This window comes from Plectropomus leopardus, chromosome 17 (genome assembly GCF_026936395.1).
Source record: "Plectropomus leopardus strain MGB_pleo_1.0 chromosome 17, ASM2693639v1, whole genome shotgun sequence".
NCBI classification, from domain to species: Eukaryota; Metazoa; Chordata; class Actinopteri; order Perciformes; family Serranidae; genus Plectropomus; species Plectropomus leopardus.
This window is the reverse complement of record NC_142192.1, coordinates 6,645,715-6,664,673: the sequence shown is the minus strand read 5'-3', so window position 1 is coordinate 6,664,673 and position 18,959 is coordinate 6,645,715. Positions and strand designations below refer to the sequence as shown.

The following is an 18,959-nucleotide window of genomic DNA, read 5'->3' as shown; positions in this document are numbered from 1 at the left end:
ATTTTCCCTGTGCTATAGTATGCTGTTTTTTTGCCATACTGTACTTTGGCCCAAAACTCTCAAAATATTGACTTTTTACACAGTTTATTCATCAGGCTATACTGTAAAACACCTAAACATGCTGTACTATGACTGTTTTTAACATTTGGAGCAATGACTTTTTCGACCATTTTTCCCTGTGCTATAGTATGGCTTTTTTGGCCATAATGTACTTTGGCTTGAAACGCTCAAAATATTGAGTTTTTGGACCATTTATTCAACAGGCTATACTTTAAACAACCTAAACAGGCTTTTCTATGACTGTTTTAAGCATTTTGAGCGATGACTTTTTTGATAATTTTCCCTGTGCTATAGTATGCTGTTTTTTTGCCATACTGTACTTTGGCCCAAAACTCTCAAAATATTGACTTTTTGCACAGTTTATTCATTAGGCGATAATATAAATGAGCTAAACATGCTGTACTATGACTTTTTTAAGCATTTTGAGTGATCAGTTTTTTTGACCATTTTTCCCTGTGCTATAGTATGGTTTTTTTTTCCATGTTATACATTGACAAAAAAAGGTCAAAATATTGAGTTTTTGGACCATTTATTCATCAGGCTATACTATAAACAGGTTAAACATGCTGTACTATGACTGTTTTTAACATTTGGAGTGATGACTTTTTCGACGATTTTTCCCTGTGCTATAGTATGGCTTTTTTTGCCATGTTATACATTGACAAAAAGAAGTCAAAATATTGAGTTTTTGGACCATTTATTCATCAAGCTATACTATAAAACACCTAAACATGCTGTACTATCACTTTTTAAAGCATTTTGAGTGATGAATTTTTTGACCATTTTTCCCTGTGCTATAGTATGGCTTTTTTGCCATACTGTACTTTGGCTTGAAACACTCAAAATATTGAGTTTTTGCACCATTTATTCATTAGACGATAATATAAATGACCTAAACATGCTGTACTATCACTTTTTTAAGCATTTGGAGTGATGACCTTTTTGACCATTTTTCCCTGTGCTATAGTATGGCTTTTTTGGCCATAATGTACTTTGGCTCAAAACGCTCAAAATATTGACTTTTTGGACCGTTTATTCAACAGGCTATACTTTAAACAACCTAAACAGGCTTTTCTATGACTTTTTTAAGCATTTGGAGCGATGACTTTTTTGACCATTTTTCCCTGTGCTATAGTATGGCTTTTTTTCCCATGTTATACATTGACAAAAAAAGGTCAAAATATTGAATTTTTGGACCATTTATTCATCAGGCTATACTTTAAACAACCTAAACATGCTGTACTATCACTTTTTTAAGCATTTGGAGTGATGACCTTTTTGACCATTTTTCCCTGTGCTATAGTATGGCTTTTTTGCCATACTGTTCTTTGGCTCAAAAAGCCTAAAATATTGAGTTTTTGGACCATTTATTCATCAGGCTATACTATAAACAACCTAAACATGCTGTACTATGACTTTTTTAAGCATTTGGAGCGATGACTTTTTTGACCATTTTTCCCTGTGCTATAGTATGGCTTTTTTTGCCATGTTATACATTGACAAAAAGAAGTCAAAATATTGAGTTTTTGGACCATTTATTCATCAGGCTATACTATAAAACACCTAAACATGCTGTACTATGACCTTTTTAAGCATTTGGAGCGATGACTTTTTTGACCATTTTTCCCTGTGCTATAGTATGGCTTTTTTGCCATACGGTACTTTGGCTCAAAACGCTCAAAATATTGACTTTTTGCACAGTTTATTCATCAGGCTATACTATAAAACACCTAAACATGCTGTACTATGACCTTTTTAAGCATTTGGAGCGATGACTTTTTTGACCATTTTTCCCTGTGCTATAGTATGGCTTTTTTTCCCCATGTTATACATTGACAAAAAAAAGGTCAAAATATTGAATTTTTGGACCATTTATTCATCAGGCTATACTTTAAACAACCTAAACAGACTTTTCTATGACTTTTTTAAGCATTTGGAGTGATGATTTTTTTGACAATTTTCCCTGTGCTATAGTATGCTGTTTTTTTGCCATACTGTTCTTTGGCTCAAAAAGCCTAAAATATTGAGTTTTTGGACCATTTATTCATCAGGTTATACTATAAACAACCTATCCATGCTGTACTATGACTTTTTCAAGTATTTGGAGCGATGAATTTTTTGACCATTTTTCCCTGTGCTATAGTATGGCTTTTTTGGCCATAATGTACTTTGGCTTGAAACGTTCAAAATATTGACTTTTTGACCGTTTATTCAACAGGCTACACTATAAACGAACCAAATGAGCTGTACTATGAATTTTTTAAGCATTTTGAGTGATGAGTTTTTTCACCATTTTTCCCTGTGCTATAGTATGGCTTTTTTTGCCATGTTATACATTGACAAAAAGAAGTCAAAATATTGAGTTTTTGGACCATTTATTCATCAAGCTATACTACAAAACACCTAAACATGCTGTACTATCACTTTTTTAAGCATTTGGAGTGATGACTTTTTTGACCATTTTTCCCTGTGCTATAGCACGGCTTTTTTTGCCATGTTATCCTTTGGCCCAAAACGCTCAAAATATTGACTTTTTGCACAGTTTATTCATTAGGCAATAATATAAATGAGCTAAACATGCTGTACTATGACTTTTTCAAGTATTTGGAGCGATGAGGTTTTTGACCATTTTTCCCTGTGCTATAGTATGGCTTTTTTTGCCATGTTATACATTGACAAAAAAAAGGTCAAAATATTGAGTTTTTGGACCATTTATTCATCAGGCTATACTATAAACAGGTTAAACATGCTGTACTATGACTGTTTTTAACATTTGGAGTGATGACTTTTTCGACCATTTTTCCCTGTGCTATAGTATGGCTTTTTTGGCCATAATGTACTTTGGCTTGAAACGCTCAAAATATTGAGTTTTTGCACAGTTTATTCATCAGGCTATACTATAACCAACCTAAACATGCTGTACTATCACTATTTTAAGCATTTGGAGTGATGACCTTTTTGACCATTTTTCCCTGTGCTATAGTATGGCTTTTTTGGCCATAATGTACTTTGGCTTAAAACGCTCAAAATATTGACTTTTTGGACCGTTTATTCAACAGGCTATACTTTAAACAACCTAAACAGGCTTTTCTATGACTGTTTTAAACATTTTGAGCAATGACTTTTTTGACAATTTTCCCTGTGCTATAGTATGCTGTTTTTTTTGCCATACTGTACTTTGGCCCAAAACTCTCAAAATATTGACTTTTTACACAGTTTATTCATCAGGCTATACTGTAAAACACCTAAACATGCTGTACTATCACTTTTTTAAGCATTTGGAGTGATGACCTTTTTGACAATTTTTCCCTGTGCTATAGTATGGCTTTTTTGGCCATAATGTACTTTGGCTTAAAACGCTCAAAATATTGACTTTTTGGACCGTTTATTCAACAGGCTATACTTTAAACAACCTAAACAGGCTTTTCTATGACTGTTTTAAGCATTTGGAGCGATGACTTTTTTGACAATTTTCCCTGTGCTATAGTATGCTGTTTTTTTGCCATACTGTACTTTGGCCCAAAACTCTCAAAATATTTACTTTTTGACCGTTTATTCAACAGGCTACACTCTAAACGAACCAAATAAGCTGTACTATGAATTTTTTAAGCATTTTGAGTGATAAGATTTTTCACTATTTTTCCCTGTGCTGTAGTATAGCTTTTTTGGCCATAATGTACTTTGGCTTGAAACGCTCAAAATATTGAGTTTTTGCACAGTTTATTCATCAGGCTATACTATAAAACACCTAAACATGCTGTACTATCACTTTGTTAAGCATTTGGAGTGATGACTTTTTTGACAATTTTCCATGTGCTATAGTATGCTGGGTTTTTTTTTGCCATACTGTACTTTGGCCCAAAACGCTCAAAATACTGACTTTTTGCACAGTTTATTCATTAGGCAATAATATAAATGAGCTAAACATGCTGTACTATGACTTTTTCAAGTATTTGGAGCGATGAGTTTTTTGACCATTTTTCCCTGTGCTATAGTATGGCTTTTTTGCCATACTGTACTTTGGCTTGAAACACTCAAAATATTGAGTTTTTGCACCGTTTATTCATTAGGCGATAATATAAATCACCTAAACATGCTGTACTATCACTTTTTTAAGCATTTGGAGTGATGAGTTTTTTCACCATTTTTCCCTGTGCTATAGTATGGCTTTTTTGGCCATAATGTACTTTGGCTTAAAACGCTCAAAATATTGACTTTTTGGACCGTTTATTCAACAGGCTATACTTTAAACAACCTAAACAGGCTTTTCTATGACTGCTTTAAACATTTGGAGCGATGACTTTTTTGACAATTTTCCCTGTGCTATAGTATGCTGTTTTTTTGCCTACTGTACTTTGGCCCAAAACTCTCAAAATATTGACTTTTTACACAGTTTATTCATTAGGCGATAATATAAATGAGCTAAACATGCTGTACTATGACTTTTTTAAGCATTTTGATTGATCAGTTTTTTTGACCATTTTTCCCTGTGCTATAGTATGGCTTTTTTTTTTGCCATGTTATACATTGACAAAAAGAAGTCAAAATATTGAGTTTTTGGATCATTTATTCATCAGGCTATACAATAAACAGCCTAAACATGCTGTACTATGACTGTTTTTAACATTTGGAACGATGAATTTTTCGGCCATTTTTCCCTGTACTATAGTATGGATTTTTTTTGCCATGTTATCCTTTGTCCCAAAACGCTCAAAATATTGACTTTTTGCACAGTTTATTCATTAGCCGATAATATAAATGACCCAAACATGCTGTACTATCACTTTTTTAAGCATTTGTAGTGATGACCTTTTTAAACAATTTTTCCCTGTGCTATAGTATGGCTTTTTTGGCCATAATGTACTTTGGCTTGAAACGCTCAAAATATTGAGTTTTTGCACAGTTTATTCATCAGGCTATACTATAACCAACCTAAACATGTTGTACTATGACTTTTTTAAGCATTTTGAGTGATGAGTTTTTTCACCATTTTTCCCTGTGCTATAGCACGGCTTTTTTAGCCATGTTATCCTTTGGCCCAAAACGCTCAAAATATTGACTTTTTGCACAGTTTATTCATTAGGCAATAATATAAATGAGCTAAACATGCTGTACTATGACTTTTTTAAGCATTTTGAGTGATCAGTTTTTTTGACCATTTTTCCCTGTGCTATAGTATGGCTTTTTTTGCCATGTTATACATTGACAAAAAAAGGTCAAAATAATGAGTTTTTGGACCATTTATTAACCAGGCCATACTGTAAAACACCTAAACATGCTGTACTATCACTTTTAAGCATTTGGAGTGATGACCCTTTTGACCATTTTTCCCTGAGCTATAGTATGGCTTGTTTTACCATGCTGTACTTTGGCTCAAAACGCTTGAAATATTGAGTTTTTGCACAGTTTATTCATCAGGCTATACTATAACCAACCTAAACATGCTGTACTATGACTTTTTTAAGCATTCTGAGTGATGACTTTTTTGACCATTTTTCCCTGTGCTATAGTATGCTGGTTTTTAAGTCCACAGAGTCTCTTGTTTAAGAGGGGAGGGACATAACTAAAGGCTGGAGGTAGTAGTCCACAGAAGCTGAGATCTTTCCAGTGAGAGAGCCAATAGCAGCCATAAAGGGTCAACCTGGAGGTGTATCAGTGAAGGATTTATGTTTTTTAGGCAAGTTGTGGAAACCAGGAGCGATCGGGGAATCAACTTTTATGAAGGCACATTCATGTTTACTGATGTTACCATCCACATGCCATTGATTTAAGTTGTCATGAACACGTGCCTTAAATACTGATGTAGCATTATGGTCCAATTTCCTATATATATAGAGTACAGGATTATCGTACAAAAATAATCAAAAACATCAAAGGCTGATATGTCACTGAAAAATCATTACAAATGATGTCATAGTATAGTATGTTTTCAAAAAATCATCAAAAACGTCATAGTATACTATGTTGTCAAAAAATCATCAAAAACGTCATGTCGCTCAGAAAGCATCAAAAAGTTGATAAGTATATCGATCAAAAATCATCAAAAACGTCATAATATAGTATAACGCTCAAAATTATCAAAAATGTCATAGTATGTTGTCCAAAAATTATAAAACATAACAAGTATGCCCCTCAAAAATCATCAGAAACATCATAGTATAGTATGTCATGCAAAATTCCTAAAAAATGTCATAGTATATTATGTCGCTCAATAATCAAAACATCACAGTGTAGTATGTGGTCAAAAAAATCATCATAGCTTCATAACATAGTGTGTCATTCAAAACATCGTAAAATAGTATGTCATTCAAAAAAATCCCCAAAATATCAAAAAAACATGAAAATGTTGTGTAGTATGTCATTCAAAAAGCAAAGAAATGTCTAATTATAGTCTGTCATTCAAGAAACTATTTAAAATATAGCACAGTATGTTGCTTGAAAAAAGAAAGGTGTCGTATGTCGTTCAAAATAATCATGCAAACGTCATTGTAAATGGCATAGTATGGTATCTGGTTTTTAAAAAAGCATAGTGTAGTATGCTGTAAAAAAAAAAAAAAATAGTTATAGCATAGAATGTCATTTTGCCTGTAGTTGTCATGTACTTTATCCCATATTTGTCCATTTTTACAGCTTTGTTGGTACTGAATCCAATAAAATGCACTGATTGTAACATGATCTGGTTAGTGTTCTGTGAGATCCTTCACCTGCAGTGATGTTGGGGTTAAAATGAAGCTTCATAAATAATGAAACCACTGCAGGTGTCATTTTTCATCTGCTAAAATGCAGGTCTTGGGTTATTTGGAAAAGTGTGTGTTTAGGTGTATTACATTAAGTTTATGTTTGAGCCAATCATATCTAACAGGTCTGAGCATTTTAACACAGATCAGAGATTGAAGATCTCATTGTGAAGACGGGGAGCAATACAGTGTCATACTGAGGGCCTTATTCCCTGCAATACATAAATTCATGTCCAAGAAATCAGACAAGGATAAAAAGTTTTAATTAAGGCCTGAATGCCCCCAAAATGTAGCCTTCACTTTAAACTGAAAACAATTAGATCATTCTATAATCCCATTTTTGATTAAAAATGTAATCAAGAGGATGAAGTCTAATTTACTAGAGTTGTTTGAATTAGTTAATTGAATTAACCTGGGCAGATGTTTTTAATGAGTCAGAGTGTAACCTCATCTCTTGCCAATATTCACACATTACACCATATCTATAGAGCTCTGGGTTTTTTTCCCCCCAGATCAGTCATGAATAATTTTAGTTACATCTTTACAATTTAGTTTTATTTATGAACTGCTATACTAATAAAGCTTCAAAAAACCAAAAAAAAAAAAAAAAAGTATTCAGACTTGGTTGAGATCTATTTGCCAACAGTGCATTTCAAGACTGTTTGAGGAACCATTTGCAATAAATCTTTTGCCCACTAGATGGCACCATTCCTACAGTAATACACATTCTTTGGAATTTCCAAGATCACACAACTAGGAAGTGAAGTTGAGACAAAGATTTAAATTTAATAATTTATTTCAACAACTATTAATTCATTGCAGGACATCTGCTGTACCTATAAGAAGAACAAGACACATGAGAGACCAGGTTTTAAGCACAAAAATGCAAAAACATGATACTCACCTGCTACTGTTGCAGGTTTGGCCTCATCTTGACCCTCTTCCATTTGCTCCCAAGATGAACACTCTTGCCCTGTGGTTTCTGATCAGCAGACTGCTGTTGAGCCAGGTAGGTTGGCTCATGGGCCATGGATGCCTGCTGGGAAGATGCCACCTGGCGCTGAGGAGCCATGTAGTTCTGTTGGGCCGAGGACGCCGCCGCCTGGCGCTGAGGAGCCACGTAGGTCCGTTGGGCCGAAGACGCCGCCGACGCCTGGCGCTGATGAGGCACATAGGTCTGCTTGGACAAAGACGAGGACAACTGGCGCTGGGGAGCCACGAAGGTCAGCAGGCCCGACGACACCAACTGATCCTGGGGAGCCACAGAGTTCTGCTGGGACGATGACACTGTATAGAGCTGGGGAGCCACGGAGTTCTGCTGTGGCTTTCTGACACTCTCCTGCTGGTCAACTGGATCTTTCAGCCGTCTGATAGGGAAGCCACCGAAGCGCTCAGGGATTTTATGGACTTTAGTTGGGGCGAAGAGTTTCCCGGCAGAGGTTCCTGTGCCAGTGAGCTGCTCAGCGGAGTTCAACCTCTGACTTGTTGGCTTTCCGCTGCGTGGCTGTAAGGGACCACTTTGTTTGATGGACACTGGAAGAGACTGGCTGTAACTTACACGGCTTGAGGCCATGTTGGAGTTGGAAGTAGGCTTGTAGCTTCCTTGGGCATTCACAGGAAACAGTTTGCTTTGGTGTGGCTTCCAAGCTTCGCTCTGGCTCGGGTTGTTTCCCTCATTTTTGAAGGATGAGAAACTGGAGGGTTTAGATGCTCCAGAGCCACGACTTGAAGACACTCTTCTAGCAGGGGCGCTGGCTGACGTCTTCGTCCGTACAGGTCTTGTATTAGGCAAAGGAGCACCTTGACCAAACAGACTGGAAGACTTGTGAGCAGCAGCTGGAGCTGTCTGTGCTGACTGATAGTTCAGTCGAGAGGAGTAGCTTTCCTTAGGAGGATATGCAGAACTGCTGGGTGGATATTTGCTACTGTGTGGCTGCTGAATTGCTGAAGTTTTCTTGCTGCTCTTATCATATTTACTCACAGAACTTCCACTAGCAATAGCAGTAGAAAGGCCAAAAAACTTTTTCGGTGCCTTTTGTGCATCTACCTGATTGAATTTGGTCGTCTGCCATTTGGGGTTTGTTGAGCTGCTCTGCACTAACCTGACTTTAGCATAGCCACTTTTAGTCGGCTGTGAACCAGGTTTTGTGTTGCCACTCTTGGAAAGTCCCTGGTTGTAACCACTGCTAGCAGCAGGCCGTGTTTCAAGGTTAGGCCTCTGGGCTGAAGAAATGGAGCCATGTCTGAGTTGATTCTGGGGATAGCTGCCACCAAAGCCACTGTTCTGTTGCAAGAAGCCAACATATGTGTTGCCGTTTTGTGCCTGGGAGCGCTGAGCTGCAGGAGACACAAGAGTGTAAATCCACAGCCACTAAATCACAGCAGTAAATGAGTGTGACACATTTTGAACTCTGCTCACCTTGTTTAGCCCACAAACAACGTACATGCTCTGCTTGAACTAAGCAAACCAGCAAGATCCTGCACAGAAAACATCAAGGTCAGAAGAAAGAAACAGCAACTCCACACATATTTAGCATAGCTGGGTAAAAAAACAAAACAAACAAAATATAAAAAAACAAAAAAAACTTACCCCAAATGAACTCCACAAGCCATTTCTGTGTGCAGCCTGGTCAAAGCAACAGTAGCCCAACTGCCCTGAAGCTACTTGCTCTGCATGTGGGTGCAGCATAGAGGCAGCATTTAATGCAGCCTGCATCCAATCACTGGCTAATCAAGTGATTTTCTACAGGTGCCTGCTGTTGTGGTTTCAGGGTGACTTTGAGGAAAGAGTGCTGCTCATTTTCTCACTTTCTGCTACCTTTATGTTCTCAAATCCTGTGTTTGTAAGCAAAAACCTTTACAGTAAAAGCTTAACCTTGCAAGAAAGAGCTTTTTTAACCACACATATACCCCTTTGCCACCAAAATTAGCACATGTACACAGGATTTTTTAAAAACAGATTAAAAAAATAAATAAAAAGAGACTCCTTTGTCATTGCCAGTAGACCTGAGGGCTGCACTATGAAGCAAGTTCAACTGAGCCAGTCTCTCTGTGCCTGAACTGGATTTACAAACCCTAAAGCCTCAGTCAGAGAAAACAGGGGACCATGAAGTTCATTATAAACTGCCTCTGTCAACTCCAAGTGTCATAAAATGAGTCACATTTTGTGTTATTTGACAGAAAAAAGATTGATTGCGTGCCACCTACTTCCACCTTTGAAATAATATTTAAGAAGTATCACCTTACAAAGTAACACTGTTGTGTCATTGCTTCATTTAAGGTGAGAGAACTATATAGTAATTTTTTTTTTATCACTCCTTTATTTCTAACATGGTAGCTGCACATTCCACAGCTCTGAAAATTTAAACTTAATGCATGGGATTTAAACTCAAGTACCATGTTATATTAAGGTCTGACCCCGGCCTGTCATGAAGGATACATGGAAATTGCTTTACTTTTTAGATAAATCAAACTGAAAGAATATTTCTGATTGAATATTTTCTGTGATATATACCACAAGCTAATCTGTCAGCAGTGTGAAAAAAAACTTCAGCAAATCAGAAATGAGAATGTAAACACAAACCACAGCAGTTACGATATGATGTGTTAAAGACATTTCATATGCAAGTAGCATTATCCCAAAAATACAATAAGCTGTGATTTTATAGAATGTTCTGAGAGCAACACCAACCATGTTAAAAAATTAAACTACAGTCTTGTTCAGATTTTCTGCATTACTGATGTCCTGTAGATTCCAGTGCTTAAAAAAAAAGGCACGATGCAATGCATACAATAAGTGCTACTGTGATGACAGTGATTATAGCGTGATGCTACTGAAAGAAGCTGTGAAAGGAGCTTTTTGGGGGGTTTTTGGGTTGTTTTTTTTCCGTGTGTATCCATCAATGCCGATCAGAGCCAGAGCCAACAAATACCCATGACTACCGCAGAGTGATATGACCCGGGTGTGAATGCGATTGTAACCTTTCCTATCACTTTATAAAGCCAGATGTTAGCAGGTTTTGCTGTTCTTTTTGTGCTGTGAAATGGCGCTATAGCAACAATAAGCAGCTCCTGTCCACTTTGTCCCGCTGATTTTTCTCCTCTGCATTAAACCTGACCTTGAGAAAGATCACGTTTGCCTTGACGGCCTTGTTAACATTATTAATGATGACTCCTGTACCCCCTGACGTCGAGCAAACCCAGGCCGCACGCTGCAGTAATGATGCAGTCGACCCTAACTGTGACAAACAAGATCAGCGTGCCTCCACCTTCTGTTTTGCAGTATATAAATCACATACTGGAACACTGCAATCTCCACATCATACATTTCGGTTCTGTTTCTCAGGTCTAACTTTGAGAAATACATAATGTCATGCTTGCATGTGAGCATCAGCTTCCTGTGACTGATCTGAGACCATGTGGGATGCTCCACAGGAAAATGACCCTTTACACTGTCAGTGTAGGAGAAACACACACTGCGGACACACTCCCTGGTAGTTTGGCAGGTGTGAATCTTCATCCCAGACTGTGCTTGGTCAATAGTGTTCATTAGCGACACTCCCCTGCTGCCAGAGGAAGCATGATGCAAGTACAGGACGAGCGGACGACAAATGATTCTGTCGCTCTGTCCTACTTTCTGCTGTCTTCATCTTCTTGAACTCAAGTTTATTCAGATTCATCGTATTTTCCCATTTTTTGAGTGTTTGACATTCACAAGGGCGTCCTGTATGAGCCACAACAGCCAAATCTCCTCCTCTGGTCCGTAGGAAGGGGTGACACCTCGCATGCGATGACCAGATGAGTGTGGTGGCTTACATCAAAGACACAATTTCCTGTCAGAGGAAATAGCGCTGAGGATTTTTTTTTTTTTTTTCAGGAACAGTTTCCTCCTTTTGGAATTCTTTCCATTACGCTCATCACAAGTGAAAGCAAGTGAAAGTCCTCCGCTGGAATCAGCAAAAACAATCCTGATAACGCAGGCATTAAAACAAAAAATGTACACATAACATGGAAGGGTAACATAAATCAAATGGCAAATGAGATCTATTTATCAAATTGTGCGACTCTTTTCTCCTTGTGGATGATCTCTCTCTTAATATAAAATCTGCCTGCATCACTAACAAAAGCACACACTGTCTGGCTTGATCTCCCCGAGTGCTGCTCTAACATCGGATGCACACTGTTCGATCTGCACAGACCCCTGACCCGTGGACAAGTGGCAGGGACACTCATTTGAGGAGCCTTTCTCTTGCAAAGGTTACACTGTGTCAGGTTCTGCTCTGCGTGTGAGCTTCCTGCGTGCTAAGATATATTTGTAGCTGCATGTGCAGGGTGTGACGGAGGAGAGGGCAAATGCAGCACCATCGTGTAATCTATGTGCAGAGCCGTTCAGGACGTGGGGACATTTGTGAGAACGGTCAGTGGCACAGTTGAGCCGCCTGAATCTATAAACACATCTTTTCCTCTCCAGTTTGGGTTTTCTGTAAACACCAAGGATATAAAGTTTGCTTTGCTATCATTTGGAAAACAACATATCTCTGATACAATATTCAAAACTCAGGCTTTACTTACTAGTTTTTTTTAAGATTATGGAACTTTTGCAGGTGGATGCATCTCCAGATTTGCTCATGTTCATGTTTTAAAGATAAGACCGATACATTATTGATACTGACAAAAAAAAACAAAGTCTAACTAATCTCCTAAAATATTGAAATGCTCCTCAAACTACTTTATATCATGGATCAGGCTAGCATTATTCAATTATACAATGCAGTGTTTTAGTAATGTTTTCAGCAGCAAGTTTTCTTTAACTCCTGGAATGTTCTTCTTAAAGTTAGGGTGACAGTTTCTGTAAACATCATCAAAATGTTTTTTAAAAAAATATTTTCTAGTTAATATATCACATTACAGGAACCTTTCATAAAAAAACATGTTCTGTATAATGTCAGGCCTCAACAACATGTTCTGAATGCTGCTTTGAAAATGTTCTTCCTTTGTTCTCATGTAACATTGTGAAAATGTTTTATAAAAAACATAACATAAAAAACATTCTATGATTTGTCACATCTAAACATCACCAAAACATACAATACAAGTTAGCATTTAACCTTATAGGGCCATTATTTGAAACAATAAAAATCATTAAAAAGTTATTTGAACATTAGATTAAAATGTTGTTGTTCTTTTAATAAATTATTGCAACTTGTATTTAACTTTAGCCAATGCTGTGGGAACATTCCCAACTATCTGGGATAGACTGTAGAAATAATGGACGTAGCTACATGAACGTCACCTATTTTTTGCGGACCCAATTTTGAAGCCTCGCGTTTTGTATTTCAGATGTCACCATCTTGTTTTTTTTTTTATCCAGAAGTGACCATATTTCGACAAGAGGGTGGCGCTGTGCAAAAGCGTGGGGTGGATCTGACTCACAGACTGTGCTGACACCTTGCAGACAGTCTGTCACTCAAGCAGCCCTGTGACATCATAGTGATTAACAGCCAATCACAGTGCTCGATGCACAAGGACAAAGAAAAGATTTTTTTTAAGAAAAGATGTAAAAAGAACAGATTAGAGTTTGTTGCTATGAACAGCAATGTTCACTTAACACTGAGTCATTTGATCCATTATTGAATACAAAAATATGAATTACAGCAGCTTTAACTAAAACTGCTGGTTCAGGTAGTCTTCAAAACATTTTTAGGCATTTTTAGGCAGGATGGACAACCTACTGAACCTCTGCTATGCAGAATACAGAGGTCATAGGTTTCCTATACTTGGAAATGAAAACTATTTCATTAATTATTTAATTGAATTTAATTATTATTATTATTAATAATAATTTAATTCAATTATTATTATAATTAATTAATTTTAATTATTATTTAATTATTTAATTAACACTACAAAAATAAAATAAAATTACACGTTTCCTATTATTTCTTATTCTTTTATCATGCGAGATGTGACAAGGCATTATTTTTGTTCCCCAGAGTGTTCTGTTAGTCCCGCCCTAGTATGCTGTGATTGGCTGGTATACTAACCCTAACCATGACCCCTTTGCCCTAACCAAAATAACTGTCATTTTGACTTTGTAGCATCAAAACAACAAGTTATGGCCAATCTCAGAACATGGTACAGTACGAACCAGTCACAGCACAGTAAGGCGGGACTAGGCACAACTCTGTGCAGTGTCCTCTTCCAAAATAACTAGCATCATCTCCTCAAAGTTTTTACTGTAGCAAGACGCTGTGAAATGAGAGAGAGACAGTCAGCAGATGGTGTCTCCTCTCTGGAAGAATCTACCCTTTGGCCTCCGAACCGTTCTTCTCCCTCTAACCAATCAGGTGCCTCAGATCCCTGTTGGGTGTGCTGGGCCCCCTCCCGCTCCAGCATCTGGTCCAGCATTTGAAATAATGAAGGTAATAATAATGAGCTTAAGTCTCCACCCTACAGGAAGGCGAGAGGTCAAACTACCTACGGAGAGTTCACACCCAACACATTCCACAAACAGCTCGAGGATCCATCATCCAAGAGGCTGCACTCTTTGTACTTTAGTTTATGACTAATATTGTTCAGAAGCTAAAGTTAAAGGATGATTCCAATTTGGTCTTATTGGTGTGGTTTTGGCCCTTATTTCTATTGGTTATGGTAACATAGTTTTCGCCGAACTAAGTGCTGAGATTTGGAAAGACGCTTACATCACACAAGAAAACCCAACAGTTTAGCCACAATATATAAAGCACTGAGTACACCAGTGATACTCAACTTATGGCTCGCGGAAAAAATCTGGCCCCCAATAGGGTGCCAGGTGGCCCCCCCAACCCAACCATTTTCATAAGGTGCTAGAGTATATTAAACAGCATCAAAATAGAGCTTGTTCATTAAAAAAAATGCCAGTGAAGGATCCCTTGCACCTGCTGACATGTCCCAAAATCCTAGTCTTGTTCTAAAATACTAGAAATGTCCTAAAATCCAAGAAATGTGCTGAAATCCTACAAATGTCCTAAAATCCTAGAAATATACTAAAATCCTAGTATTATCCTAAAATCTGACAAATGTCCTAAAATCTTAGAAATGTGCTAAAATCCTGGAAATGTCTGAAAATCCTAGAAATGTGCGAAAATCATAGAAATGTCCTAACATCCTAAAAATGCCACAAAAGTCTTTACTATGTAAGACTTTAAAAAAACAGATGTTATTAATGCACAAAAACTCTAAAAGCTGGATGGAAACCACTTTTTCTAAAACTTTTGATAAAATTGGATGTTTAGAAGTTGGCCTAAAATTGTTGGGAGCAGAGGGATCAAGGTTAAGTTAAGAGACTGGACAGCATGTTTACAAGAAGATGGGAAAATCCCCTATTAATAATCAATAAAATACTGGGCCCAACTTTGACAGTAACTTCTTTGAGAAATGTAGTGAGGAATAAAATCATGACTGCACTTAGTTGGTTTCATGGTGGTTAAGATTTCAGATAAAACGGCCAAGGAAAAAAGGTTTAAAACTGATAAAATAACTGGATGTCCCTGCTAGACATTTATTGCTGATTTTAGCATGTCAAGGGTTTAATCTAGCACCCGAATGTCTACCAGATTGGAAACATTACACTGACAAACTCATTATTGGTGGTCTACATCAGTGTTCTTTCTCCTTATTCTGCTTATCTTACAGTGGCCAACAGGAGCAAACACACTGCAACCTTAGGAAAACACATGCAAATAGACAAAACACAAGCAAATTAACAAAACCATCCATCCATCCATCCATTTTCTTCTGCTTTTCTGGAGTTAGGTCGCAGGGGCAGCAGCCTAAGCAGGGAAGCCAGACTTCCCTCTCCCTGGCCACTTCGTCTATCTCTTCCCGCGGGATCCCGAGGCATTCTCAGGCCAGCTGAGAGACATAGTCTCTCCAGCGTGTCCTGGGCCTTCCCCGGGGCCTCCTACCAATGGGATGTGCCCTGAACACCTCACCAGGGAGGCATCCTAATTAGATGCCCAAGGCACTGCAAATAACACTACATGGCACATTATGAAATTGCGCTACAATACATCACAACACAAAAGATTGTTCTGGTCTTAATGTTGCCATGGACATGGACTGACATGGAAGCTAAGCAGTGCACTGCCGTGGATGGGGTCAGCAACAAAAGGTATTGTAGTCACCTAAAAAAGTTCCACTCTAAAAAAACAATATCAGTTTAATGTATGCTATGTAGAGAGTATTTTCACTGCTTTACCTTACTGTCAGACTTTAATCGCTTTCCTCAGAGACTCCATTGAAAAAAAAAAATTGACATTGCAGAACACAGGAGCTGCTCGTCTTCTACAGCCTTCATTAGTTAGCTTATGTGTGTTATTGTATGACTTTGGTATTTAAAAGCGTTAGTTTCGATTCACCAAAGTCCCACAATAGCACAAACAAACAACTGATCAAAGCAGCTGCAGACCGGCAGCTCCTGTGTTCAGCTAGCTAAAATGACTGTTTTTGTCAATGGAATCTGGTGGCTTTGACAAGAGCATAGATGGAGAATTAAAGCTGTTTACAGCTTCTCCATCTAAACAGGCTGTTTGATGGTAAGTTAAAGCAAAAATACTCTCAATGTACTGTACACCAAAACTGATATTGACTTTTTTTTATGTGGGACTGTTTTTAGGTGGCTACAATACATCTTGTTGCTGACCCTTATCCACAGCAATACATTGCTTAGCTTCTGTGTTGGAGTCCAGTGTGCTTCTCCAAACTGGAGGCATGCTGATTGCATTATGTGTTAGACTAAATATGCATAAATACCCCATACATCCCCCCTTCAAAAGATCTGACCTATCCCTTTAAAGTTTCATTTTTCGGTTCAGCACCTTATAAAAACTTAGTTCTCGGTTCTTTACCCGAGTGCATCCCACCACACAGCAGTATTTAGACATTTTCTTTCTGCTGTTTGCTAGCACATGGAAAAGGATACAATTCAAAGTCAGCGGAAAGCGATAAATTGTTTTCCCCTCCGGTGTGGGTGGGACTTCATAGTGCACTGTCTCAAATGTATTTGCCCGGCTCTCCACTAAATCCTAACCCATCATATTGATGCATAGAGCAGATGATGAAGTAGTGCAGGAGTTGTGAGTATCTTGTCCTTCTTTAAAATGGGTCAAGGCCATTTATAATCAACCAGCAACACAGGCCTTTTTCCTTTTCTCTGAGAGGACCAGAGGAGAGACTCTTAATCATACAGGGCTTATTCCTGTGGTAGGTCTGATCAATCGAGGGGCTTGATTAGTCGCCATCGGAACAATTCATCTTTATACTTTGCTGTTCCCCCTTTTGGGATGCTTGCAAAAACGTGAAAGCGGAGAATATTTTCTTTAACTTCCAGCACATGGAGTGAGCTTCAGCTTCAGGGACTCATTCAGACTGTGAGAGAGTAAGGCAGGATGGGTCACAGGGAAATATGTCTTTCTAATTGAAAACTCCCTAACCTCATCCTCCTATAAACAACCACAGCAACAACAAAACAGAACTTCTGACAAGCCACATGGATTGAGAGACTGATTCGTGGCCAGCTGGAGGACAGCAGAGCCCACAACAAGGCTTCAGGACGCTCTCTGCTCTGAGGCCCAGAGGAGGGGAAGTCATGGGGGTGGAGGTGGTGGGAGGCCATAAAGCCTGGCAGAGCCGTGCTATTGCGCCATTTACAGTTGTAGTCAATTCAGAGATCAATGGAGAAACAGTCCCGAAGACTTCAGAGGGAAGCTGCATTGTTGCGGTGGAGTGTTTTACATGAGCCTTTCCTTCATACAAGACAGGACTTTGTTGAGAGCATTTGTTTCTCATTTTCCGCTGGTCTGGGGATCCATTGCGGTTAAGCACCAAGAGGTTTTTGTTTAAATTTCAAGAGCATAAAGAATCCCGTTTTGACATGTGAACACATACATATTTTACAAACTCTGTGGTGAATGCACCAAAGTGGGACTGATTGATTATACATTAAATGCAAATCAAATCCATTTGCATGGCAAATTTTACTGAAATTTGATTTCTACTCACTTTTTGTTTGAAGAAAATCAACTGTTTCTCTGTTTTACAAAAGAGAATAAATCTGTTTCTGGACCTGTGGAAACCCCTCTTGGTGGGCATTTCCAATGGCAGTGGTTGACTGACATTTAGTGTTGCTAGGAGATGTGCTGTCAACCTCCGTAATACGCTACAGAGGTGGTAGTTACAAAGCACTTTGGTGATTCAAATAGTTTTCTTCAGATCAAAGATTCAGTCACTGACTGTTGTTTGTTCATGTTTTTCTAAGTGACTGTATCAACATTCGAATGCACTTTGGAATATACGGGAATAAGTGAACGCATCATTGCACATCACAGCGCCCTGTCATTTGGCACAGTTTCTCACACTACGAGCGACAAAGCAACAGGCTACAGTGCATTTTCAACGGAAGCTGGTAACATGAAGCTATAAACTGACACCCAATACTTTTCACTGCAGACGGACGTGAAATGCTACAAATATAAGCTGAGCTGGCCGCAACTTTTTTAGCACTCTAATGACACGGCTCCACAGCTGATCGAAAATCTTTGTGTCCATTTCAACTTAACTAATATTATGAACTAATTTTAGTATACGCCCACACAGTTATTGCGCATAATCTATGAATCTATCAAAACAGAATTAAACTTTTCAGGTTGTTCTCATAAACTGCTTATACTTTTATACCCAAATTTGTACTTATCTCAGGTATTTTGATGGCGATCGCTAATGTACTTAGGGGAGTTAAAAAGGGAGCGATCCCATGCTGTCTTGTAAGGAGGCAGGTTGGGGTAGTGCACAAGTCATAAAAACATGGACTTTCCCAGGAGATTTTCTCCTGGAGACGTGCATTCAGAACTGTGGGAACCTTGAGTCAATTAAGGTACATATTCATTATATTTCTTCCCCTAAACCTATCCATAGTAACTTTGCTTGCCCAAACATAACCTCTGTAACTTTACATTAATTTCATAACTGTACATTAAGGATGTAATGCCATTTATGGGGCACTAATTCATAGGAAATCATAGTAACTGTAATATGTTCATTTTTGTAGAATATCAAATGAGGATGTGTTGACATTATACATTACAATTTTGACCAAATAAGTACACCAAGGAACTGATATGTCTA

General features: G+C 38.1%; 1 protein-coding gene across 1 annotated transcript; it reads right to left on the bottom strand.

The window, feature by feature from the left end:
* Positions 1-7,575: 7,575 nt before the first annotated feature.
* On the bottom strand, positions 7,576-9,527 carry LOC121957792 (uncharacterized). The gene is made up of 4 exons (XM_042506571.2): positions 9,388-9,527; positions 9,217-9,275; positions 7,702-9,134; positions 7,576-7,633 (listed from the first exon to the last, which is right to left on the bottom strand). Exons 1-3 carry the CDS (start codon positions 9,408-9,410, stop codon positions 7,705-7,707), a joined length of 1,512 nt encoding a protein of 503 aa, XP_042362505.1. The 5' UTR covers positions 9,411-9,527; the 3' UTR covers positions 7,576-7,633; positions 7,702-7,704.
* Between the last annotated feature and the right edge of the window lie 9,432 nt (positions 9,528-18,959).